Consider the following 26,862-nt stretch of genomic DNA (forward strand, 5'->3'; position numbering starts at 1 on the left):
AAAACTGTTCAGGAGGTTCAACTTAGTCCCTGTTTTAAATTAATGACATTGCTCTGAAATCTATGACATGCTGAACATAATTATTTGTGTATGTAAGTGAGTTTGGCAGTGTGATGTCAACATGTCGCCCTCAAGAATAGACCGACATAAAAAGTGCTTTATCAAGATACTAATATATAACTAAAGCCCTTATTTCATGTGAGTGTACATGATTTTACACATATGTTTAAGTGTACTACTCATTTCTTTCAGGGGTAAAACTTTTTAATGAGGAAAAATGACTGAGTGCACCTTTAAAAGCAAACGGAAAACGTCACAGGCAGCCGCAGCACACAGCGGATGACATTAAACTTGAGTAAACCTCGCTTTTTAAACTGTGACCGCACAAAAACATACGCTATATTGCGGACGGATGAGGTAGTGCATACGTTATTTGAATATTTCTGCTGTTTACTCGCAGAAAGTGCGGTCCAATTAGTCCAGACGGGATTGAGGGACTATTTTCCCGCGCGGAGTGATATGAGTGGCCTGACAGTGCTGTGTGGCGCGCACTATGCTTGATGATCTCGAGAGACAGACGGAGCTGAGCTGAGCGCTGAACTTGAGACCGTGTCTCGGTCACGTCTCAAGTGCCTCTCACTTTTCTCAGTTTTACTATCGACCACTAAGCAGTTTATTTTGATTTACCGCCGTCGGATTAAGCTGAAGATAAAAAAGTGTCCAGAATTTCTCTCCGAGTTGCGTGAGAGACTGCGCAATAGAGGAACGCTGAACTGAATTCAACATGTCAATTTTACCGTTCACTCCGCCGATCGTGAAGAGGTTGCTGGGCTGGAAGAAGGGAGAGCAGAACGGACAGGAGGAGAAATGGTGCGAAAAGGCCGTCAAGAGTCTAGTGAAGAAGCTGAAGAAGACGGGACAGTTGGACGAGCTTGAGAAAGCCATCACAACTCAGAATGTCAACACCAAGTGTATCACCATACCACGGTGAGTGCCGTTAAAAAACCCTCGACTTTACCGAGAAACAGCGGGTTGTGGTAAAGTGCTGTTTTACCAGAACGAGTCGTGATTTTAGCAGTCCGTGTAATCTTAAAGTGAAGCTTTGAAGAACACAGTTAAAGTTGAAGAAAGCAGCAAACCCCCTTCTGTTTAGTAATCAACTCTTGTTTCCTACGTAACGTAAGATCATAAACAGCATCTCCATAGGCTACTATGAGTGCAGTAACTCCTGTCTGTTTATATTATCAAATTCCGACACTCCTGTTGATTTATTATAACTTCATATTCTGCTGTGCTTTCATAAACTCACATTTGCCTTGCCTGGGGTTGTCGTTTGGGTTGTGATGAGGTTATATAACCCGACCTTAATCTGGGGAGCGCTGGAGCTGCTGTATCTGGGCTAAACGGTGTGTTATGTATTCTCTGCTTATATTTTGGATGGTGGGGTATATTTGGTGCAGGACTTTCAGTTCTGTTGTTTTTCATGAGTGCATGTATGTGTGCATAGGTGGATATGGGATGGAGGTTGTTGTCTGAAGTCGTTTTTTCTCTTAGTTTTGCAATGACTGGTTAATCTTGTTATGTCACAGTCCGATGCTGGCCAACTGCTCACAGGTCTTGCCCCTACAAGCCACATGAGGGTTGCCTACAAGCCCTTACACTCGGCAGATCTTCAGCCTCAGCATTTCAGTACAGAGAAACATGGCAGAGGCACTGGTTCTGTCATCCTGTTTTGTTGGTGTATTCAAACATTGAGAACTCATTTATAGAAATCACTGAAGTGTTGTTGTAAGTGATGCTTTTTATTGCTGTAAGGTGTTTTCTTATTGACAGACTTTCCTGGCATAGGGTTTGAATAGTAGATGCCAGTTTTTAAATTGCATTAAATTGAGCAAACACAAAAACAATAAGCAGCTGTTTTTAACATTGATAATAATAAGAAATGTTTCTTGAACACCAAATCAGCATATTAGAATTATTTCTGATAGATCATGTGCCACTGAAAATTAGTCCTGTCATCACAGGAAAAAATAGTTCACCCAAAACTGAAAAATTTGACATTAATTACTCACCCTCATGTCGTTCCAAACCCGTAAGACCTTTGTTCATCTTTGGAACACAAATTAAGATATTTGGATGAAATCCAAGGACCCTCTGGCCCTCCATAGCTAGCAAGGGTCCTACCACAGTCAAGGTCCGGAAAGGTACCAAGAACATCGACAGAATAGTCCAAGTCACATTAGTTGAACCGTAATTTTATGAAGTTACAAGAATACTTTTTATTAATGCATTTTTGTAGATAGGACAGTAGGAGAGATGACAGGAAAGCAGTGGGAGGAGAGAGGGGAGCGGGACTGGCAAAGGACCTCGAGACGGGAATCGAACTCAGGTTGCCGTGAGCGCAGCTGCGCCGTATGTCGACACGCTAACCACAAGGCTATTGGCGCTGACATATGAGAAGATTTCATTTTGGAGAGTATCTCGATACTATACTCTGAACATAAACAAAGCAAGTTTACACGGAGAAGAAAGTGCGCACATGCATCATGATGCTCTCTAGAATGGTGCTAGGGTGACAGGAGAAATTGGTGAATAAAGTCTGTATTTTTGTTTCTTTTTTTGTGCACAAAAAGTATTCTTCTAGCATAAAATTATGGTTGAGCCACTGATGTCACACAAACTATTTTAGCGCCGTCCTTACTACATTTCTGTGCCTTGACCGTGGTAGGACCTTTGCTGTCTATGCAGGGTCAGAAAGCTCTCTGATTTCATCAAAATATTTTAATTTGTGTTCCAAAGATGAACGAAGGTCTTATGGGTTTGGAACAACATTTGGGTACTTGTGTGAGGGTGAGTACTTAATGATAGAATTTTAATTTCTGGGTAAACTATCCCTTTAAATTACATTTCATGATGTATTAAAATAGAAAACAGTTATTTTAAAACATTTAAAAAATCCAACTTTTGAACTGTAGTGTATATTGTCATTATGTTGGTCAGTTGGTCGGAATTTAATCATGATCTTTACATATTGTTTGCATTGACCAAACAGTTTACATTATTTAGCAAATCTTGAAACCACAGATGGAAATTTCAAAATACTTTTGTCTGGTAAAGTAACAATAAATGAACGGTTGTATTACACATTCCTATTAGAATTCCAACAGTAAAAGATGCTAATAAAGATTTGAATTTAGAAGTGACAAAAACGGGAAAAAGCACGCTCTGCGTGGACAGAGAAACAGAACGTGAAATAATTCATGGGATGTTGGTTTGTAAATCAGGTCACCAAATCACAGTGTCTGTTTTCTTTTTCACATTATAAAAGTAGAATAAAAAGTAAGAGTGGTTGGAAAGACAAAAATAGCTTTTTGTGATATCACTGATGGAAAATAACTAGAGCAGGATGGAAATTTGCTACCAAGTCAGTCAAATTAATGGATATTGATTATTGTAAAGCAACCTATGATTATATTGCCATTGAAAACCTCATATTGAAATGCAGATAGACCAATTCAGTGTTATTTTCTAGAGTTTACAGACAGTAAAGACTGAGAATCTCCTTGTAAAGGTTAAAGCCACAAAATCTTACCTATCTGCAGTCTTCAGCTTTATAATCACAGGTAGCTGTCCGAAATGGAACCAGATGCTACAGTATTACTATGCTGGTAAACCTCATAGGAGAGTTTATTCATGAGATATGCCATTGTCTTGACATATTTGGGTTGCTTGACTAAACTTCCTATATATGCTAAGTTAGGTTGGGTAACGGAATTTAATTAAAAACTAAAAGACACAACGTAGAACTATGTAACCTTATAGTCAACATTTACATTTATAGACCTCTAAATAGAGTCCCTTAGAGATTTCTTTTCCAAGTTTGAAGTTTGGATAATTGTGTGGTGTAACAGTGCCGAGCAGCTGGGGTCCAAGCCTGCAGCACTGTTGTATTGGTTGTTGTTTCCAAACAACAGATAGCTCAGTGAAAGCAGGGCTCTTAGCCAGAGATCAGGCTGAGTCACCCCAGAGTGAGAGGGAGTTTGAGCCTGTGGCTTTGTGGTGTGACCCACTGGTGCTTCTCTGGTAGAGCTCGGTGGTGACAGAAACCATAACAAATGAAAGCTTCAGCTATTGGGATGTGTGTACCAGTTTAACTTGAATTGACTGGCTTTGTGCATCAAAACCTGTAGTGTAGTGTAACCTGAATCAGCACAGCGTCCGAGACTCTATTCTTGGCTAGATCTGTAGAACGTGGCCTTCACATCTGAGATGCAACACTCTGCTTCACCCTGCTGGAGGATCCAGATTCCTCAGACACATTTGACTCGCTTCAGGCTACACAATCCTGTCTTGCCCTCACATGCAGCTCACGCTGGAAGCCTGTCCCGGCCTGCTGGAGAACCAGAGAAAGAGCGATAAAGAGATAGAAACGAGTGGAAGGGGACATGAACACGAGTTCAAAAGAAGCACCGGAAAGAGGAGATGGAAGACCGATTGAAACTGTCCAAGACAGGATACGAAAAACATAATTATACCGTGGTCACACTTCCTTCGCCTGCCATACACCTGCCGAAGCTCTATCGGAGTCTCCGCGTAGACTTCCTGAGAGGATGTCTGCTCCGCAGAGTGTCTGTGTTCTGGGATGCCTCCTCTATCTCAAACTCGCAGTCTTTGTTTGCTTTTGCACTCTACGCACAATGACTTCAAAAGCATCTGAACTGTGAATAAAACCCGTGGTCCATTGTGTAGACACATGCAGCCGATTTCTCAAACGAGTCGCCTATCAGCTAAGAAATTATATGTGCACTGCCACGGCGATAGAGTTTATTGTTGGCATTTGAAACTGAAAGTGTCTGCGCCTTGAAGAGATGTCTGGCTTTAAGTCTGGCATCCTGAAACTCTATACAGTATACAGTGATTCAAAAGCGCTTTTGATAAAACATGGAGATTGGATGTCATTGGCTTGTAATTGATGTGCCGAGGGTTGTGTTGTTTCGGCCGGGGTGATGCCTTCAAAGCGCCGCACGTCTGTGGGAAGTGAATCTGTCTGATGATTCAGAGTTATTGTGTGGCAGCTGATGGAAAGAGAGTGAAAGACGGCGTGACAGAATTTCACAACCCTTTGAAGTGATGGCTGAAGCTAACAGACACTATTTGAGCACCATTGGCCTCAGACCTGTCATAGTCTTTTAACGCTTTTTTATCTAAAGCGACTTGCTGTACTCTTATTACAGGGGCTGTCCTGGAGCAACCTGCGGTTAATAGTGATTGTTCATGGTAGGGGTATGTAAAACTACATATTTTTAGTATTGTTTAGTTTGTGGGCTGACTGAAAGACTAGCCCTTAGGCCTATAAGTCTGGTTTTTGAGTTCACCTGATCTTGCATGTGCAGAGTGTAACTGGATGTAACAGTATGAGAGAGACCAGGCACACTTTAAAAAAACTGACTATTTTTAAAAACGTAACTTTGTGGTGTGACACATGCAGCACAATGGCCAAAGATGTCTGTCTGATTGTGTATGGCTGTAGCAGCAGAGCTTAAATAGCATTCATGCAGCTCCAACGGTAAAACATGATGCTAGCAATGCCAAGGTCATGATTTCAGCTCCCAGGGAATGCATGAGCTGATAAATTGTATACCTTAAATGCTGTGTAATTCACTTTGGATAGAAGGCATTTATTTAAATTAGTGCTGGGCAATAATCCTGATAAATTGCATTCAAAATAAAAGTTTTTGTTGACATAAAATATATACTGTGTGTATTTATTATGTATATGTATATTATTTAATATGTGTATTTATTACACACACATACAGTATATATTCTAAATTACATGTATACATTTTTATTGATATAATTAATATTATTTCATATAAAAATATTTAATATATAAACAACATATTTTTCTTAAATATATCAATGCTAGTGTATGTATTTTTATATACATAATAAATATACACAGTACACACATGTATATTATGTAAACAAAAACTGTTATTTTTGGATGCGATTAATCGTTGCACAGCACTAACTTAAAAGTAAACGGATGTAAAACGCAAAGCTTACATGAAAAGTGAAATGCAAATGACAAAAGCACAATGCATTAAAGCACAGGTACTGTAATGTAAAAATGGACACAATGAATCTAGAAAAACTAGTCTAAAACACTAGTCTAAAATAGTTGGTTGATTAGTTGTCTAACAACCAAGTAGTCTAACCGTAGTAATCCATCCCTACTTTATAAAAGTATATAAGTAAATATAAAAGTAAAAATGATACAATACTGATCAAAAGATTTTTAAAAATTAATACTTTTCTTCAACATAGATATTTAAAAAGTCTTACGGACCCCAAACTTTTGAACTTTTTTATGCAAGTAAAAATCTACATATATTGTTCAGCCTTAATAATGAGCTGTTAGGGGCCTATGAAATCTGTTTTTGTTTTTTTTGTTTTTTCCCAAATTCTGTTTTTTTTCCGTTTTAATCTTTCTAGCCTCTGTTTTAATGGTTAAATAAAAAAATATTGAACAAAAACTGTCTAATGAATTGAAAACATGAAACGTACACAATTTAATAGCAATATATTAGAAAATTAACAGAAATTACATTTTTAAGGCCCTAAGAATTTTTCCCCCCTTAATTTTTTTTTTTTTTTTTTTTTTTTTTTTTTTTAACCAAATTCAGGGTTTTTTTCTATTCATTTTCTGGATTCCATTTTAACATTTTCATTAAATTTTAATAATCATCTAAATAATAATTTATTATAAATTAATAATATAAATAATATTATAAATAATTTATTATAAATAATAATTTATTGATTTTTTTTTTTTTTTTTAAAATATATATATATATCTTTTCATTCAAAAATACTGTGTTTTTACATTTTTCTGATAAATAAATTATGGTGAATATTTTCTTTTAGTAAATATTCCTTAAAAATAATGTTATAAATAATTTATTTTTCAAAAGAAATGGTAAAATAAATATAAAGTGACTTTCAGAGCAGTTCAAGAGATTGTTTAATGTGTTTTATAGTGTTATATTGTTTATATTGTTTTATTCGACAGTGTTTATGTGTTCATGTACTCATATATTAAGATGAAAGAGGCTGAAAACACTGCGAGCGTAATGTAAACACTGTAGAGTCCTAAGCTAGTTGGCTGTTAGACAATTAATCAAGTGTTTAGACCTACTAAATGCAGTTGCTTATTTAGTGTAAAATGTAATGCTATCTGCCTGTGTGAAAGTTTGTGTGCATATTTGTCCTGTTTGACTGGCGTGTCTATAGGTGTTTGTGGATTCCCTGAGGGTGTTATGACGGCTGTAGCACCAAAGTGATGGGAGAAAGCCCAGTGTGCCAAGTCGGACTGCGGTTGTGGTAAAGATTAACGTCACGGTTATCCATCTGTGAGTTTGTGTACAGAATGTGTTTGTGCGTTTCTATGTTCTGAAAGTGAGTGCACTCATTGTTTAGTGTAGGTGTACACACCGTTGTTGTGTCTAAGCAAGTCTGTGCATTGCGAGCAGGTATTTGAGCGTTAGCCTCGTGTGTGCTCGTGTGCGTCTCTTCTGTGTGTGTTGTTTGAGGCGGGGTTAGTCAGCCCTCAGGAATGCTCTGTCTGCCCAGGGGAGGGCGTGGGCCGCTTCTGGGTTTGTGGCTCCTGCCGGGGTTGAAGGTTTAGAAAAGCTCTGTGCCGCCTCCATATCTGCTGGAATAATAGACACTCTGTACAGCAGACAACAAGACTGCTTTGTGCTAGTCTGTCATCACTAACCCTACCACTGACCCTCAGACTGCTTCTGACCACCGTGAGAAAATAACCGTCCTTCAGTCGTGTGTGTGTATTTTTTTTTTTTAGAAGAGCACCAGTGTAGACTTTGCGCAGGATGTTTTGAAGTTTGTCTGAGAGTTTTGAGAGGCTTGCTTTAAAGTCTGCCATGAATGTACACTGACACTGATCCAAGTTAATCACTGTAGTCTTTAATTTTAAGACTGAGGTGTTTTATCTGAGGTGGCTCTGTAAGCTTGGACCGCAGTACTCTCAAAGTTCATATCTTTGATTTGATTGTTATTGCAATCTGATTGTTTTAATATTTAAAAAGTTTTATATCTTTTTTATTACATTTATATTATGTTATGATGTTATATTTAATTACATTATATATTGGGCGGGGGGGTAAAGCTGTATACCCTTTCTCAGGAGTAAATGTGTCCTCAGGGGTGTTTCCCCCGAGGAGGCAAGGGAGGCAGTGTCGCCTCAAAATATTGGATGGGAAGAACATTTGTAGCACAAAAATAAAACAACGGCAGTATTACAAAACATAACATAAGTGTATAAATAATTCGTTTTTCTGAACACACGTTGTCCAACAGTACACCAGCAGGTAAAGTTGTAGCAGGACTCCGCATTTCTCTTGCCTCCCCTGAGCCCATTAAGTTTTAACAGACCACCTAAAGTGTGTATTGAGTTTGGTGGGGGGCAATTGAGAATGAATGGGGGAAAGTCACATGAGAGGAGGCAAGGTCTTCATTGCGATATGATTAGATGTGACAGGTTGAGTTTGGTTCATGCGATAAATTCTGACTCTTGTGTTTGTGTGCATTCCACATTTACAAATCAGTCTGAATGAACATTATAATCGTGTTAATGGGAAGAGTACTTTAAAAAAGCATCTCAACAGCTCACACAATTGGATATAACCCTTTTGTTATGTCAGAATAATGGCTTTTCCACCAAGCAGTTCAGTTCAGTACAGTACAGTATGCAATTATTTCCATTTGCATTGTCAGAAGTTGTGAATGGTATTAAAATAGCGAGCCGTATCTTACAATTTTTCTGGTACCCTTCCGTTAGGGTACCTAGCACAGCAAAAGGTACCAAAGGGGTGTAGCTAAAGTATCTCCTTCACTTGTCACGCTATGCTGTTCATACGTGTTGCGCTTATTTACATCAGAGTGCCTAAACACAAAAACATAAGTGCGTTTTATAATTTTATATTTTCACACAGACAATAGGCTTTTCACAATATGCGTTCTTGTCTTTTCTTGTGGACTCTCACTGCCCAAAACCTGCATAATTTTCAAAATATTACAAAATATTGTTATTGTGTCATGAAATGTAGTTTTGAGAGTTTTTCAGGTGAGAATGTAGTTGTTTAAAACTCAAATCTGCGGTTTATTTATAAAGATATTTGAAAATTTGCTGTGCCGATTTCGGAGATGGGAGCTCCAGGCGGTCACCTGACGCTCAGTGCTCATGTGTCCTGCCTAGAGCAGTCTTAGCTTGGCTAGTCCTTCTGACATTTACCACTGGCTCTGATGTCTCTGTTGTGATTAAACATGAGATACAATTCATTTTTCGTAATTCTAACAGGCAGTTGTTGGTCTCATGAATCTATTATTTGTTCCTTGTCATATTATTTTGACTGAGCACAAAGTTATGTTTAACATTATATACTTATTTTGAACTTTACCATAGTACAGCACTGACTTTTTAAGCAAATGGCATGAAAACATGATCTGTGGGAGTTTTTAGTGAGCAATCAACTTGGTGGAAGTAAATCTCCATGTCTGATGACTGATGATCTGAAAAAAAATTCAAAAAAGTTAACTACTAAAAAGAATAGCTAAACATAAGTTCACAAATAAAATGTATTGTTTAAATTGTTACTGCCTTGAATTATTATTTTGGAATAAATGTAAAATTGAGATGAGTCATACTTGGCTTTAATAAATAGAACATTGTTAATGTAAAAATATAAAATAGATTTTTTTTATTTTCTTTTTCTGATAGTGTAAGTAATATTTATTTAACTAAGAAAATGCGATTGGGACATGAATTTACATTTTATTAAAAAAAAATAAAAAAAATAAAAATAATTCTTTGAGGACTTTGCCGCCTCATTTCAGAACACCACTGCCTAAAGTATGCTTCAGTTTTGACATGAATGCTTAGTGTCTACATAGCTCCATTTCATAGCATAAGGCTTACACAAACAAACACAGACAGTTAACACATGCAGACTAAAGTGTTATCTTTGTTCAGTATCTGTGCTATGACTTAAAGTTATGTGTGATTTTTAAAAAAAAAAAAAGTTGTGTTTGCATCTTTGGGTTGCATGCGTCTTTGAATCCCCTTACAGTAGCACTTGTCAGTGCAAGTTTATTAGTGTTACTGTCTCTAGTAGTTGGTTGTTCTGTCTCCTCCACTTCTTTCTACAAAAAATGGCTCATAGAGAGTCAGTGTTTTCCCCTTGTGGACAAACTAATTAGTGCATAAAATTTGTAGGTGCATGTGCGAACTGAGTGTACAGATTATGTACGGTTAGTAAAATCTGTCTGTGTGATTTGGTATGTTCTCGAACCCATACCCTAATGTACGTAAAAACTGAAGTAAACTTTGAGTTTAACTTCATGACGCTAGTTTAATTCTGCATCTTGAATTACTGTGTCCAGGTGCCTGAAATACAGTTTGATTAAAGCCAGTGTGAGCAAAACGTTTTGTTGGATCTTTCATCATTGTTGTCTTTACACTAACTTCACACTCTGTTTTCTATGACACTATCTCAGCTATGTTTTCAACAGTTCTCATCACAGTTTTGAAAAGGTGGGTGGGTGTGAAGAATGGGCTGGACACAGCAGCTGTCTGTGGTCAAGCCACTTCATAAGTGATGCAAAGGGTATTAATGTCAAACCACGTTTTAAACAAACTCTGGTCAAAGTTGTCAGTTCTTCAAGTTATCTTGTAAGAAATGCTTGTCACACATTTTGCAGAGGTGTTGGTTACCGTTGGCCAGAGCCTAGTTCTGACAGGGTTGTAAGTAAAACCATGAGAAAGCATATTTGCAGAAAATGTACCTGCCAAAAAGCAATGGTAAATGATGCTAATAAGTATGGACAGGTACTCATGCACTGCTGGAGAGAGAGGTTCAGAACATACTGTATCAAGTGACCTTTACCCAGTTAAATTTCAAACCTGAAGGAAAATATCACTGTTCCCTTGAATATTAATGTTGCAATTGAACTAACGTAGTGACAAATATTTTCTTGCATGTTGGGAGGTACATCTGAGTGAAATGGTTTACTGAAAAACAGTGTGTCATACTTGGTGACTTGGTTCTGTCCATCGGTTGTTGATTGAATTGAGGCAGAGCTGAATGCGAACTTGCAGTTAAATGTAAGAAAGGGGCGGAGTTTAAGCAAACTAAATAATTAGCTCAGCATATGTTACCAGTCTGTCATTTTTACTGTGAGATTGTATTATTTGATGTAAAATAACAAATTTAAACATACACACATATGCACATTAGTTGTTTACAGTAAGATCAATAACACAGTAACTTTTGTTTAGAAAATGGATAGGATAAATTTTCATTTCATGGTGATTTAAATATATTGCTTTTTTTTTTTTAAAAGAAGAGGCTTAATTTTTCATCCTGCTTTGGAGGTGGAAATCTACTTCATGCTACAGAACCTGAGGTTTCAGGCCTTGGATATTGTGGTGCCAATGCACATGCTTCTAATTTTATTTTTTTCAAAGTTTAAAACAAGATTGTAAGTGCTAAATCAATAGATAAATGTTTAGAAAATTGATAATTTTACACAGGGCAGGTACATTGTCTCGCTTGCAGCAGCATAGGCTTGCCACGATAGACGGTGTTGACGGTGTTACCGGTTTTAAGACGCAACACTGGTGACATCACTTTACCACCGTGACACCTTCCCGATATTTTTTTTTTTTTTTTAAGTATTCGTTTTTTTTTTTATTAAATATTTATTTGATTAAATGGAAAAATATAATTCTAAATAATTTACTTAAGACGAGAGCATGCACTATAATTAAAAACTGAACATAGCTACAATGCGTCATATTTCATTTATCACGTGAGGAGAACGAGAGGATTCGAATTTACAGAAAGAGAATGATGAACGTTATTCAAAGCGTGCCACTCGGCAGTTTATCCACTCGGATAAAAGTTCAAACGGCGGCACGCCATAAACTTACTACAAAGAGCTTATTAGAGCAGATGAGTTCACTAGCTAATAAGTCTTGGTCACTGAACACTGCCAGTGTGAAGTACTTAAATTCAGTGAAGAACATAAATGACTTGGTTTATAGCCAGATAAAACAGTGCTGACAAACAAGAGAAACACTGCGCAATGATACAATCAGAAGGCCATCATTTACTGTAGTAGCACTAACTACACTGGTATTGTGTCAGAAATATGGGTGTAGTTGTGTCGAATTTTATTATATTATTAATGCAGACATGTATTAAATGTATTGAAGGAGGAATAATGGAATGTAATTACAGTATTTTTTTTAGATTAAGCTATACTGTTTATGCATTCATACTAAATGTATTCAGACTACTGTTTTTCACACAAATTCCTGGGAACCATATTACATTTTTACCATGGTATTGAGGTGCTGTATTGTGGTTTTAACTGTTATTATCATGATCTATGGGTGATAGTATGGAAGAGCAATGGTTAATTACAAAAAAATAAAAAATAAAGGTTGCTATAGTTTTTCCAGATATTACTGATTTTGATAATGAACAATTCGACATCTGTATTCTAAGTCAAGCTACTATCGAATGTGTATTTCTAAGAGACGAAAAAATGTTATATTATTAATATTATTAGGTAACACAAACTTGTTTCTTGATTTGAAATAATATCACTCATTAAAACATGCAGAACAAAGTTTTTTTTTTTCTATTAAGATATTTATTTGTTAAGGAAAAATGACTGGAAGAAGTGTGAAGAATGCAAAAAACATGAAGTGTTTGTCATTTTCTGACCATAAAGAATAGTTTAAAGCCACATTTAACCGTCTGGTTTTTACCCTAGCTGGGCGATAAAACGAGAACGATAATTGTTGTTGTCATAGAGTGACAGGACAAGGTTGCTGAAAGGAAGATCACATGCAACAGCAATCAAGAGTCAGATTCACATCTATGACTATGAGGACAAAAAATTTAATACAAAAATGAAACTGTTCATTAATCGTAACCAAGGTAAAATGTTCAATTAATCAAGATTTTGATTTTAGGTCACATCGTCTAGTGAGATTCAGTGTGAAGTGCTTGAATTCAATGACAAACACAAATGATTTAAACTAGTTTAAAGCCAGATGAAACAGCATTGACAAACAGAAGAAACACTGCACTGTATACTGTCAGACGGTTTTTCAGTCTCTGGATTTACTGTTGTAACACTAACTGCACCATAGTTTTGTTGCAGAAATGTGAGATATTCATATCATTTTATTAGAATTAATTAAATTTGAAAAATTAGGTTGTTACAAATTTTACAGATGTGTTACTGAACATAAATTTACATCTGCATCCTAACTCAAGCTACTACTGTCAGCTTAAGCTACTGTGAAGTATGCATTTCTAAAAGACAAAAATATAATAATATGAATATTGCAGCCTGCACTGCAAACTGTGCTGAAGATGTGCGTCATCAAAGTCATTAGAACATCACTCATTAGAACATGCAGAAACTAAGAAATGAAAAACATGAAGTGTTTGCAATGTTCTTACCATAAAAAGTAGTTTAAAACCACAGTTAAAGGTCTGGTTTCAACAACTTTTACTTAGAAGCAAAAAAATCTGCCTTTAAACTTGACAGACATAAAGAAATTTATTGTGATAATTATCAATGTTGACTGATATGAAAAATTTTATTATGATCATTTTTTTGGCCATGTCGCCCAGCTCTACTGGCCGGTCTCACTGAAACACCACTGTCACAAAAACACATGGCGTTCTGGAAAACTGTTGGCTTCCCTATATACATATTATTTTCCACTTACAAAATTTGTTACACAACACGTGGCAGTCACTGTTTTTTTTTTTAGTAAGCCATCTGTATCTGTATTATTTGATTAGCTAATTTTTGCATTATTTTACATGGTAATTTAAACTATGCAGTATTTTGTGATTGCAAAGTAAGTGTTAATTTTGGCCTGTGCTGCATTTGTATGATGGTTGTAGTGTTTCTGCTATAGTCCTGCTCCCCTGCTGAGAACGGGCCCCCGTAACCACATCCAACCACCTGCACATGAGACCCCTGCAGGGCTCTGTTTACTTAAGGAAGGCCTTAATGACTTTAGCAGAGGGAGGAAAACCAAAGCCTTTCAAAAAATAACACAAGCCAAACGTGATATTTTACCCACGCTCACATTATGAAATAAAGGATAAGCAGGTATGCCTTGAATTAGAAAAAAATATTAGGCTGTGAGTGTTTCCATACGAGCTGGGTTTCGTCCAGACATGTAATGCAGTATTTTTACAGTCAGATTCTCTATTTTATCAGCTTCCAGCTGTTATTCCAATATAGATATAATGACCAGTCAGTCCACAGTTGAGTAACTGTATGTTCAGACATAAAAAGTTGGTTTAGCTTTTATCTCTAGTAGTGACTGTGCGATCAGGTATATGTCTGTCGTCACTGCACTGCACAGTGTCCTTTGGTATTAACTCTGTTGTACTGCTGCGTGCCGTCTGGGTTTAGACTGGGGGAAGGGGGAATAGCATTGGTCTTAAAGTGTTTTTAAATGGGGGCTGTGGGGGCTGGTTTGGGGTATGTTCCACAGGGTGAAATGGTCCCACAGACAGTCTGGACTGATGTCGAAGTTGCTTTTGTCCTTCTCTCCCTCTGCATCAAATTTGCATGTATCACAGTTCACTGAGTTCTTGTTTTGTCAAACTCACTGATTTCAAACACAGAGGCATGCAAGTTCAGCTTTAAAAACATCCACGCTGAAGGCCCTTTCACACCAAACGCAGCTTGAAAAAGTAAAATGAAACAAAAGTTGAAAGTTAAAAATCACTTGGGTAAGATGTTTGTCATCTTGTGTGCCAAACATGTGTTGAGTCACATAGTAGTCGTGTATAAGTGCAGATAAACAACACATCAGCTGTAGTTTGCCTTTGTATTTGTTGTTGCTCTGTCTTAATTTGTGTTTAAGCAAAAATTTCATGTTAAGTCCCATGAAAAGATTCAGAACAACAATCCTGTGTGATGTGTTACACAGTGAGTTGAGTATGATAATGCTCTGCAGAAGTGTCAGTGTCATGGTCGAGTCAAGGCTGCATGGGCTGATCCAGAAATTACCCACTGCAGCCCACGGTGTCTGTTTTACCCTCTAGATTAAATCTGCCCAGTGTGGTTCAGCCCGTGTCAGAGCCCTCCATCCCTCCAGCTCACCCTCTCTACTCTCTTTCTCTTCCTCACCCCCTCTCTGTTCCAGTCTCACCCCGCTCTCTACTCAAGTGACAGCCGGCATGCGGATTGGGGGGGGAGGGTGGGTGGTGCGGGCTAGACCCGCCCTCCAGGCTGTGTGTGTGTGTATGTGTGTGTGCGTGCATGTCTGCATTTCTGTTGGTTGGATGTGCCTTGCTGCTGACCTAATTTGCCCTCTGTAGCTCAATCAATAGTCATTCAGTGCTTCCTTTTCATATAAGGTCTGCCCACGCGGCAGCAAACACAGGCTCTCTCTCTCCGCTGAGCGCTGGAATGTAATGGAAAAGTGAAGAACTGACGGTGGATACAATATTTTCAGACTGATGCATCTAATGAATGCCAGAGCCCAAGGACTGATCTCATCGCAAACTTTGCCAGCTCTTGAATGATCCTAATTGTAGTTACCTGTCGTATTTCTTTTTAGACTTTTGTGTATGAAAAATGATTTGAAAGGGGTTTAAATGTTCTGGGAGGATAGTTCACCCAAAAATTAAAACTCTATCATTAATTACTCACTCTCATGTCATTCCATACCCGTAAGACCTTTGTTTATCTTCGGTACACAAATTAAGATATTTTTGATGAAACCCGAGAGCTTTCTGACCCTCCATAGACAGTAATGTAGCCAGACAAGTATTAAGGACATCTGTAAAACAGTCGTAAAGTCTTTTTTTTTTCTTTTTTTTCCCCTTGTATTCTTGTAAAATTATGGTTGAACCACTGATGTCACATGGACTGTTTCACCAATGTCCTTACTATGTTTCTGGGCCTGGGAACATTTCGGTTACATTGCTGTCTATGCAGGGTCAGAAAGCTTTTGGACATCTTCGTAAATAACTTAATTTGTGTTGCAAAAATGAATGAAAGTTTTACAGGTTTGGAGCAACATGAGGGAGAGTAATTAATGGCAGAATTTTCATTTTCGGGTGAACTATCCCTTTAATTGACCAAAAGTGTCAGTAAAAGTCAGATTTCTTTGTTAATAAATGCTGTTCTTTTGAACTTTATATTCATCAAAGAATCCTAAAAATTTTTCAGTTCACCTCAGTTTCCAGAGCACCAAATCAGCATATTACAATGATTTCTGAAGGATCTAGGATGAAAATTTAGCTGTGCCATCACAGCAATATATTATATTTTAACATATGTTAAAACAGAAAACAGTTATTTTAAACTATAATACTATTTAATAAATCAGTCAGTATCGATAATTATCATGGTGAATGTCAAATCTTAATTTCTTTCAAGTTTAAAGGGGTCTTTGGATGCCCATTTTCCGCAAGTTGATATGATTCTTTAGGGTCTTAATAAAAAGTCTATAACATTTTGGTTAAAATTTCTCAAAGGTTGTGTAAAAAACACCCTTTTTACCTTGTCAAAATCAGCTCTTTTCACAGCAACCCATTTTGTTGCATGGCTCTATAAATGCTTATGAGCTCTGCTTACCCCACCCTTCTCTTCTGTGGGGTGACAAGCTATCCTGTTTACTTTAGCCGCGAAAACTTCCTAACTAGCACGTTATTAAGAAAGGCGATTTGCAAAGATGCATAAAAACCCTTACATTCACTTCTGCTGTAGGTGAAGCTGGATCGCAAATGATTCACGTGAACATAGACACATTTAGACAGGTCGGGGGGCTCATTCCTTTCAAAAACAGAAGTAATCCACTGCATCTTCAGCGGCTCAGATGTCGGAAATAAATGACGACTGCTGTGTTCATTATTATATCACACCAACAGAACACCTCAATCGCTTAGGAGATATTCTTGTCTACGTCCCTGCTCCAGCATCAAAACAACGGCAGTCGGACAGTTTATAGCTCACTCAGGGCGGGTCTAAGGTAAGACGGCTGTGTCAGTGAACTATCGTGGGAGCGGGCTTAGTCTGTGTAAGAATGGCTTGATTTGAAAAAGAGGGTATTATTTGTAGGGATAAAAAAAAATACCCCTGCGTCGATTTTTATCATTACAGGGTGGTTGTGTACACAGACTGCCAACACACATTTATGTTCAAACAACATGTAAAAGTAAGTTTTGCATCTGATGACCCCTTTAAAGGCATATTTCTTTCTCTTGAGTGAAAGTTGTAGAAACAAGACAGTTAATTGCAGTTGTAAACTTTTTTTTTTTTTTTTTTTCCTCAGAACATGACAAATATGTTTTCTCCTTCCGCGAAAATAGCGTTCTGGGTAGATAACTTTAACCTGTGGAATTAAAATCAACCCGCTGCGTCAAGGTAAAAGTAGCCCACAACACGCAGCTAAGGTGAGCTTATAGTTGTCCTGTGTGGCACCGGTAACCCTGTTTGTTCTGTTTTTGGCACATAAACGTTATAGTGAAATATGTGTTATTGCTCTATCGAGAGAAAAATATACAGTGGTGATTATAGGTATTGTATTATCTAGGGATGTAACGATATTATCAATATCGCGATAGCAAAACTGTCTCGATATTATCGTGGTCACAATATGAAGCGAGCAAAAAGTGTAGTTTAAAAAAAAGACTTCTACTTCTTATTCTAACATAAAAGGTCTTTAAAGTTATGTTTTGGGCCATTATGCTTTGACATAGGATCTGTAAAACGAACTAAAACCAAAAGCACAATATAGCTTAATACATTAATCAAATCTGTTTTCACTGTGTGTTTCAAATTGAAGCATCCCTAGTATTATCGCCCAGCCCTAATATTGCTGTTTTTACTGTATATTTTATGTAACAAATCCAACCTTGGTAGGCATAGGAGATCTTGCAAAAACAGTAGTGTATGTCATAGAAATGTGAAATTTGAGTTTAGTGTACTATGAAAACAGACTATAGGCAGCAAGTTTCATAACTGTAAACTTTGTTCAAAAAATCATTCATTTCTGATGTCAGAAAACTGTATGCAATAACACATGACCATTATTGTCACATGTTAACGAGACCTATTTGGTAACATCACTATGACCCTCCTATTCACATTGCGGTCATAAGGAGTAAGTGAGATAGATGTTATTTCTAAACACCAGATAAAGTGTTATTTACAACTATCACAAAAATAAAAAAAGGTCAGTAGTGGCTTAAATACCGTATACAAGCTGTTGTATGAACAGGACAGTTGGAGAGTCAGACCTGTTATTAGTATCAAACACTGACCGAGTGAATGCAGCCATATAAGTCTTCAAGACACAAGTTAAAAAAATGACCCGTTTGATTATAAGGATCAGAGAGAGTAAAACCACATCATGACCTGTTTTTAAGTGCAGTACAGTGAACAAAAACGAAAAGTGTGAAATGTATTATATGACTCCTTTTAGAGGGGTCTGGTACAGAAAGTTTACACCTCTTTCCTCCTTTCTTTTCATATCTCTGCTTTATGGAGAGTGTATAAGGGTTGAATAGTGGGTTATGAATGGTATCTGTGGCCTGGATTCCTCAAAGGGTTGGAGAGCTGACCTAGTGCACAGCCCTCGTCTCTCTCGAAGCACTTTGGCTGCTGTTGCATATTTCAAGCTCACAAGGTAGCAGTCATGTATAATAGAGGGCTCTGAGAGGTTTGGACCATACTGTACGTCCCTATTTTGCAGCACACTGGTGCAGTGCATGCATTGCGTCGGTGTGTTTAATTGTTCTCAATCACGAATATACTGTTATAGGCTACATGATAGGCATCATGAAAACGTTTTAGTCACTCAAAAGCTCTTGAATGTGAAGATAAGCACTGTAGGCGTACAAAATGAGGTTAGTGTGAAAATGTGTTTTGATATGATGGTGAGCTTGATTGTGTTTGCAAAAGTCCTCTGTCTGCACCGGTGAAGAACTCGCTTCAGACGTAAAAAGTTCACTGTGTGGTTGTTCTCTCTTGCTTGAGGCCTTTACTGTATTATTCTGAGATGATTATGCCTTTTCCCTTTTCCACATGGGGCCATCCAAAGAAAAGTCTGAGTTTATTTGCCTGGAGTTAAAAAGCAAAGCAGGTAAAAATCCAGTGTGTACTGGATTTTTTTTTTTTGTTGTTGGTCTGGTCTGTTTGTTGGTTTTCTCCTCTTCCTCCACTCTCTCTTGTCTCCATTAGCCTAAATGTGTCTGTGACTGGTGGGGCGTGTGCATGTGTGAACTGAAGGAAGTGACTCGGTGTTTATGGCTCTACTGTGTGAGGCCGGTGTGAGCTTGTGTTACAACTATAAAGTGCCTAAACATTCTTATTTATTCCTCAGATTTTATTGCGTAATATTCTGTTTTTTGGTCTGTAGTTTTCTTTTTTTTTGTTTTTTTGTAAACACACTCTTTCTCCTTGAGGCGTCTGGATTTTACATCATTATTTTTCCTTTTGCAATCTGTCTGTGAAGCGAAATTTCTGCAATGAAAAATTAAAAGCATATTCAGCTGCTGGGAGAGCCATAGAGGCCTCAGGCAGGCCAGCCTGGCCCGTGCCGCTGTCTGGGCTGGGATCGGTGGGTGTAAAAAGGGGAGGGGGCGGGGGGTTTTACAGACATGCTTTAAAGAGCTTTTGGGATTTGCATTATTTGGCCTGTACTACATTTGTGTGTGTGTGTGTGTGTGTGTGTGTGTGTGTGTGTGTGTGTGTGAGGAGTCTACTGTTGCTTTCATATGGCTATATCAGATGAAGCTGTTGTTAAACTAGAGCACAGTCATTCCCCTACACACACACACACACATTGTTTTGAAATAGTTTTTTTTGGACTTCCTCTTCCTCTTTCTTCACCTCATTCACATCACGTGTGACGTGTAACCGAAAGCACCACATTAACAGGAAATTGGGCCACTTTTACTTCATCTGCGGTCTCACATAATATCTTGGCGTTGTCCTTGCAAGTCTTTGAGCAGCAAGTGTTTATATTGCGGTAATTTAAGATTTTACACAATGTTTCTTACTTAAGCAATAATAACATTTCCTCTGTATTTCTGCTCTCGATTTTTGAGAATGAGCTTCTGGGATTGTTTCTGCTGCAGTCATCATTATTAATGCCTGTTCTTTTTCTCTCTTTCCCTCAGATCACTAGATGGTCGGTTGCAAGTATCTCACAGAAAAGGACTCCCTCATGTGATCTACTGTCGTCTTTGGCGCTGGCCTGACCTGCAGTCTCATCATGAGCTCAGAGCCATTGAACTCTGTGAGTTTGCCTTTCACATGAAAAAGGACGAGGTTTGCGTCAATCCCTACCACTACCAGCGGGTCGAGACACCAGGTAATGCAGCCTGATATTTATGAAAGCATCGAGCACACTGTGAGACAGTATCATTTGTTTAGACCTGAGGTCTTCAACAAGGAGTTGATCACAGTACTGCAGAGGGTCTGACAATTATTGTTTTATCACAAACAAGTGATCACAAGGGGTTTTGAGCATGCAATTTGTGTGACAGATAAGATATGACATCTTAAATTTAACTTTAATAAATTGAGCATTGAAATGCTTGTGTTTCTGATTTCCTGCATTTGTATGCGTATGAATGGAAGTTTCCATTCACTGAAGTCCATTTAAACAAAAATATGATAAACCAAAGCTGAAGATGATCTAAAAGTCTGCTGATACATGCCGTTGTGATTTTGTGAAATTTATAATACCCAACATATTTAGTTTTGAAGCAGTGTGATTAATCAGAATTACAAAATAAACTGCAGAATACATATGGCGATATGGCAAAAATATCATATTGTGTTTTTTTTTTTGTTTTGTTTTGTTTTTTTTTAAATATCACGATTCACAATTTTATCACGATTCTTTGTCATGTTGGTTTTACTATTTTGCAAGTTGACTGAGCAGTACAGCCAAACTAATTTACCTTTTTTGAAAACAAAGCCTTTCAAGGTAACAAAAAAGAATGGCAGATATGTGAGCGAAGATAAAAATCTGTCATTATTTTATCTGTGTTATTAAAAAAATAAGAAAAAAGATACACATTACAAATAAACGGAATACAAATAAAACAAACAGTGCTTTATTTTTCAGGTAAATCAGGTGTATTTAGCAGTAGCACTCAAAAAAAAAAGTTAACTAAGGGTGCTTTCACACCTGTAGATCGATTGCTTTGTTCCGAAACAAGGGTTAAAATTATTACAGTGTTGCTTTTTATTCATGGTGCGGTTTGCTTTCACACACCAAAGTTTCTAAATGGACCAAATGTGTTAATACAAGTCACGCACGAGTAAACTGTCCTCTCACTGGTCAAAGTTCCACGTTTTTTTTTTTTCCGGGATTCCATCTGTCAGGATGGACAGCTTTGCGGGCTTATTGTTGCCTTTTTTTTTTAGGTATCGTTATATTAATTTATAATTTTGAGCCGGAGTCCATCATCAGGAAAACATTTTTAAAACACATCTACTACAAACAGAGCAATAAGACAGCATTATAAAATGAAAAGGCGCTCTTTGGTTTTAAATGACGCAGACAGACACAGGTTCATTTTAAGCGGTATTACCAAAACAACAAAGCTACTGCTGTTCATGGAACTGTAATTACCCATTATACAGTGTGATAAAGCCTGGTTTGTTGGTCCATTGGATCGGATTGCTTTCTCACTACAACCGAACTGCTCCAGTGTTAGTTTGAAAGTGTACCAAGACCACCCCTTCAAGGAGGTCTCAGTACGCTTCTTTGGTCCGCTTTTGGTGCGCACTCGAGTGTGATTGCTACATTCACACCCGCCCAAACGAACTGCACCAAGAGGGAAAACGAAATCTAGTGCAATTCAACCGAACTAAATGATATTGGAGGTGTGTAAACACCCTAATATAAAAAGTTAAACACTATATATTATACGCTACATACGTCAATTGTACAATGATTCTTATTGAAGCAACTGCATTAAAGTTCTTCTGTTAAGCGCCGTGAGTGATTTCTGTCATCTGTCAATTCTGTCATAGTGTTTTATTTTTATGCCATCATTTACTCACTCTCAGGTTGTTTTAAACCTGAATGAGTTTCTTTTGTCTGTTGAATGTTATCTATTTGATCATTTTTATTATTAATTTTAATGGGGACCAGCTACTGTTTGGTTACCCACATTCCTCAAAATATCTTAATTTGAGTTTAGCACAAGAAAGAAATTAATACAGGTTTTGGATAACATGTAAGTGAGTAAATGGTGACAGAATTATAATTTTTGGCAAACTATCCCTTCAATAACAAGTGGCAGCATGTTTAGTACAGTTATTCTGCTGTCCCTTCAAGAGCTGCATGCATCTAATATATCAGACCTGTGTGAATGGCGCCTAGTGAGTGGTTAATCATGTGCGCCGGCATGCGGTTGGATTGTTCTTTTCTCTTTACTGTTATCATTGGCATATTGTCAAAGTGTCTAATTCTAACATTTGGTAATATTTCTATTTCAATTTGCGATTTCTAAAAAAATAAATAAATTGTGGCAAAACATTAAATTCTGATTAATCGATAAAATCGAAATGGTTATGACATGGAAGAAAGCATGGAAACAGGGTACACGCACGCTGTCTGAGACCATTTTCTGTCCACAGACACCCAAAGGATGCACAGAAAGCCACCTCTCATACCCCTTTTCCACCGGGTGCTAGTTCAGAGCCAGTGCTATTGCTGGTTCTAAGAACCAAATCCAACGTGTTCGTGTTTAGCTGCTACTTCAAAAATGGCGGTCAAATGTTTCTGTTCGTCTTGTTGGTCACGGTAACCTCACCCCTGACGCAAGCAGTTCTTACATCTAGACCGGTATTATTTTGGTGCTACTTACGAACCACTTTTCCAGGTTCCGAGCTCAGATTTAGTTTGTGCTGTGGTATCAAAATTGCAATTGAGAATTGTGAAATTTCACTGTTTTGTGTCACAGAACAAGTACAATATGCAACGAATTCAGATAAAGTCCAGCACATTTAGAAAATTAGGAAGTTAGGAAATTCTGTCAAAATTGTGATTAATATCAAAATCTCATTAATCAAAAAATAAAAAAAAATTAATGAGTACGTTTTCATCCATATCTCACAGGTCTATGTAGCATCAATAGTATTATACAATTATCTGCAGTATGTTGTGGTTTTGTTTGTGTTGTAATTCAGGTATCATGTTTTTTTCCCCTCTTCTTCTTCTTCTTCTTCTTCTTAACTTTCTTTTTTTCTCTGAAGTTCTTCCTCCGGTGCTGGTGCCTCGTCACACTGAAATCCCCAGCGAGTTTCCTCCTCTGGATGACTACAGTCACTCCATCCCAGAAAACACCATTTTCCCCGCCGGCATCGAACCCCAGAGCAACTACATACCAGGTAGGGGACAAATACACAGGAGAAGACTCTTGGAGTTGAAGTTCACAGTGCTACAAAAACGGATACAACAGACAAGCCAAAGCAAATAACCATCAGGTGGCCTCTAAATTAATATATCGTCATCATGTGCCACAAAGCAGCACAATTTGAAGTGTTTTCCAGGTTTAATAGAGCAAATTCAGTCTGTAGCTGTAGTCCCAGTGGTCTAGTGGGCAGTGGGTGGATCACTTTACTGGAAGGATGTAGGAGGAGGAAAGTGACCAAACACACAGATAGAGCAACAGCTGTTCACTGGCCTCCATGCAGGCAGAAGGCAGTCACTACATCATTGTGTTACAGTGTTGATGAAGCACCAATGAAGAAAAGTATTTATACCTGTATTTATTTATAACTGAACTTAACTCTGGATGTGCTTAAAGACTCATGTGAGTCTTGTGACTAAAGACCAGAGTAAAGGCCTCAATTGTACAAACAGGGAACTTGGGAAAAGAAAAAGGGTGTAAACAGTCATAACCATTTAACTAGTTACTCATGTTAATCCCACCCACAGGCTTGTTTTCTTCTTTTCGGACCAGTAAACAAATGACTGCTACGGTTCTGTCGGTTATTATATTTATAGGGCTAATCAAGAGACATTTAACCGTTGTTGCATCAGACGGACACGAAACAATTTATGCTGAAGTGATTTAAAGACTGCTTTTGGCTACATAAGGGGAGGATTATCCCATGGAGTATGTATGGAGTGGCTTTGGCTGGGATTAGTTTCATCAGAATGGCATTTGCTTCAGAGAGGCAGTCTGTTACTGTAATAGCCGCCCTATTACAGTAACAGACTGCCTCTCTGAAGCAAATGCGTGTGTGTTGTTTCATATCCAGCTGCTGAAACTGAGCTGACCCCAGCTTTCTAAATCAGGTGTCTTAATCTGAGGGGGAAAACTAAAACCCTTGTGAGTCATTGTGTCTGCTGCACCTGCTAGATTTTGCCGGATGTGTTCGCTGGTGTGCCTAATCCTTCGTCTATCAGCTGGGTCACTGTGTTACGAGTGTGTACGAATTGTGTTTGTGTGTGTTACAGAGACGCCCCCTCCAGGCTACATCAGTGAGGATGGAGAGACCAGCGATCATCAGATGAACCGCAGTATGGACACAGGTGATGTCAGTTATACCATTCTTTGATTGGTTGAAACGTTGAATTTTCTATAACTGCATAGTTATGAAGTGGTTCTAGGTTTGTTGGTGGCATTTCAGTTCCATATTACTCTTCCACATTGTTTTTGAGTGTCCTTCTAATAGCTCATCAGTGGTGTAAAGAAGTAGATCTACGCAGAAGAACATTTTGAAAATTTTACAAATGAGACAAACACATGTGGTAACTGTGATGGAATGGAAATATGGAAGTGGAATAATTGACTGCACACTTGAATTATTGGAAATCTAATCAAAAGTGTTTTCATCAAAATGTGCTGTGTATATTCATATTAAATCATTGATCTGTCCTTTCATTGCAGGGTCTCCAAATCTGTCACCGAACCCCGTTTCTCCTGCCCACAACAATTTAGGTAACTCTTTTTGCGTAATGTTGTGTGTGTGTCGTTTGCACGTAATTTCAAGCAGGTGTCCTAGCAGAGTAACCACAAGCGAACATGATTTACTAACATTTGACCATCAAATGGAATTCACATTATTTTTTTCATGATGTCAAATTTTTTGTGATATAACAATACGTACCCAAAAGTTATAGACACTATTATCACTATATATATATTTTTTTTATATTTTTGGGGGAAAATCTTTAACTTTTGTTTTGTGTTTTCTCTTTTTTTGACCAATGAATCACACTCAAAAACAAAAGACAGGGAGTGAGTTTATAACCATAACTGACCAAAAGCACAGAAAAAGAACTTCCTGTTGATCTGCACTTCCTGCAGATTGGGGTGTTTAACTCCCCCGTATTTTTTACGGATTCTAAAAAAACCCACACTAGCAAGCTAACTTCTTTTAGATGCGGGTAGAGTGTCTCTACCTGTTTTTAATGTTTTTTTAAAGAAGTCTCTTCTGCTCACCAAGCCTGCATTTATTTGATCCAAAGTACAGCAAAAACAGTAACGTTTTGAAATATTTTAAATAACTGTTTTCTATTTGAATATATTTTGAAATGTAATTTATTCCTGTGATTAAAGCAGTATTTTCAACATCATTACTCCAGTCTTCAGTGTCACATGATCCTTCAGAAATCATTCTAATATGCTGATTTGCTGTTCAAGAAACATTATTATTATTATTATTATTATTATTATCAATATTTAAAGCAGTTGAGTACATTTTTCCAGGATTCTTTGATGAATAGAAAGGTCCAAAGATCAGCATTAGATATTTATAATGTTACAAAAGATTTTTATTACAGATAAATGCTGTTCTTCTGAACTTTCTATTCATCAAAGAAACCTGAAAAAGTTCTACTCTGCTGTTTTTAACATAATATTAAAATTAGCAAATCAGGATATTTGAATGATTTTTGAAGGATCTGAATAATGCTAAAAATTCAGCTTTGAAATCACAGGAATAAATTACATTTTAAAATGTAATTCTATATTAAATATTGAAATAAAAATTTGTAAATATTTTAAATAGTACAAATATTTCAGAATTTTACTGTTTTTGCTGTACTTTGGGTCAAATAAATGCAGGCTTGGTAAGCAGAAACAACTTTAAAAATCATTAAAAATCTTACTGTTCAAAAACTTTTGACTGGTACTGTACAGTATTTGTTTTTTTGTTTTGTTTTTTTGTCGTCACTTCAAATCAAAGAACTGTCTTTTGTGACATTGGTTTGACATTTTGGTATTAATTAAAAGACATTCATACATTTTTAATGTCCAAATGCTCCTGGGAGCCACCAGTCTTCCTGACATTTGGTTGCATTAACAGTTCTTCTCCATGATTTAGATGCTGAACAGTCTTGAACTGATGTGTTAACGGTTTGATTCAGTCTAATGACCATCAGTTGAATTAGTTCTTATTCGCTTATTGTAGTCATTGTTCCCTATGTCTAACTCCAAATGAATAAGTGTATTTGGCTCGCGAGACCTAAATCAGTGCAAATACTGACTGATTATTCATATAACAGTGAGTAATTAAAAATACAAATTTGGAATAGTTCTAGAAATTGAGTGTTTTCAGAAATGTGTTTTTCAGGAAAAAATGTATTGCTGGAAGGATTATTTGTATGTCCCCAAAACAACTTGGATGAAAACCACCCACACTAAACATCCTGTCAGTTACCATCTTAGCAAGGGAGCGCCCACAATTCCTTTTGTATCAGATCGTACTTTTGCAGACAGCGCTCAGATCCCAAAGCGATTTCTCTTC

General features: G+C 37.3%; 1 protein-coding gene across 2 annotated transcripts in view; it reads left to right on the forward strand.

Annotated features, from left to right (window-relative positions):
- The first annotated feature begins 538 nt into the window (after positions 1-538).
- smad3a (SMAD family member 3a) overlaps positions 539-26,862 on the forward strand; it is a 37,219-nt gene continuing 10,895 nt past the window's right edge. The window contains exons 1-5 of one of the 2 annotated variants that reach the window (XM_051115099.1): positions 539-987; positions 20,262-20,455; positions 23,359-23,493; positions 24,569-24,643; positions 25,002-25,052. In XM_051115099.1, the coding sequence (XP_050971056.1) occupies positions 785-987; positions 20,262-20,455; positions 23,359-23,493; positions 24,569-24,643; positions 25,002-25,052 (658 nt within the window). In that variant the 5' untranslated portion in view covers positions 539-784. Of the gene's footprint in view, positions 988-20,009; positions 20,111-20,261; positions 20,456-23,358; positions 23,494-24,568; positions 24,644-25,001; positions 25,053-26,862 lie in introns of those variants that run through there. The other variant, XM_051115100.1, reaches the window with a different exon arrangement.

Source organism: Labeo rohita, chromosome 7 (assembly GCF_022985175.1).
Source record: "Labeo rohita strain BAU-BD-2019 chromosome 7, IGBB_LRoh.1.0, whole genome shotgun sequence".
NCBI classification, from domain to species: Eukaryota; Metazoa; Chordata; class Actinopteri; order Cypriniformes; family Cyprinidae; genus Labeo; species Labeo rohita.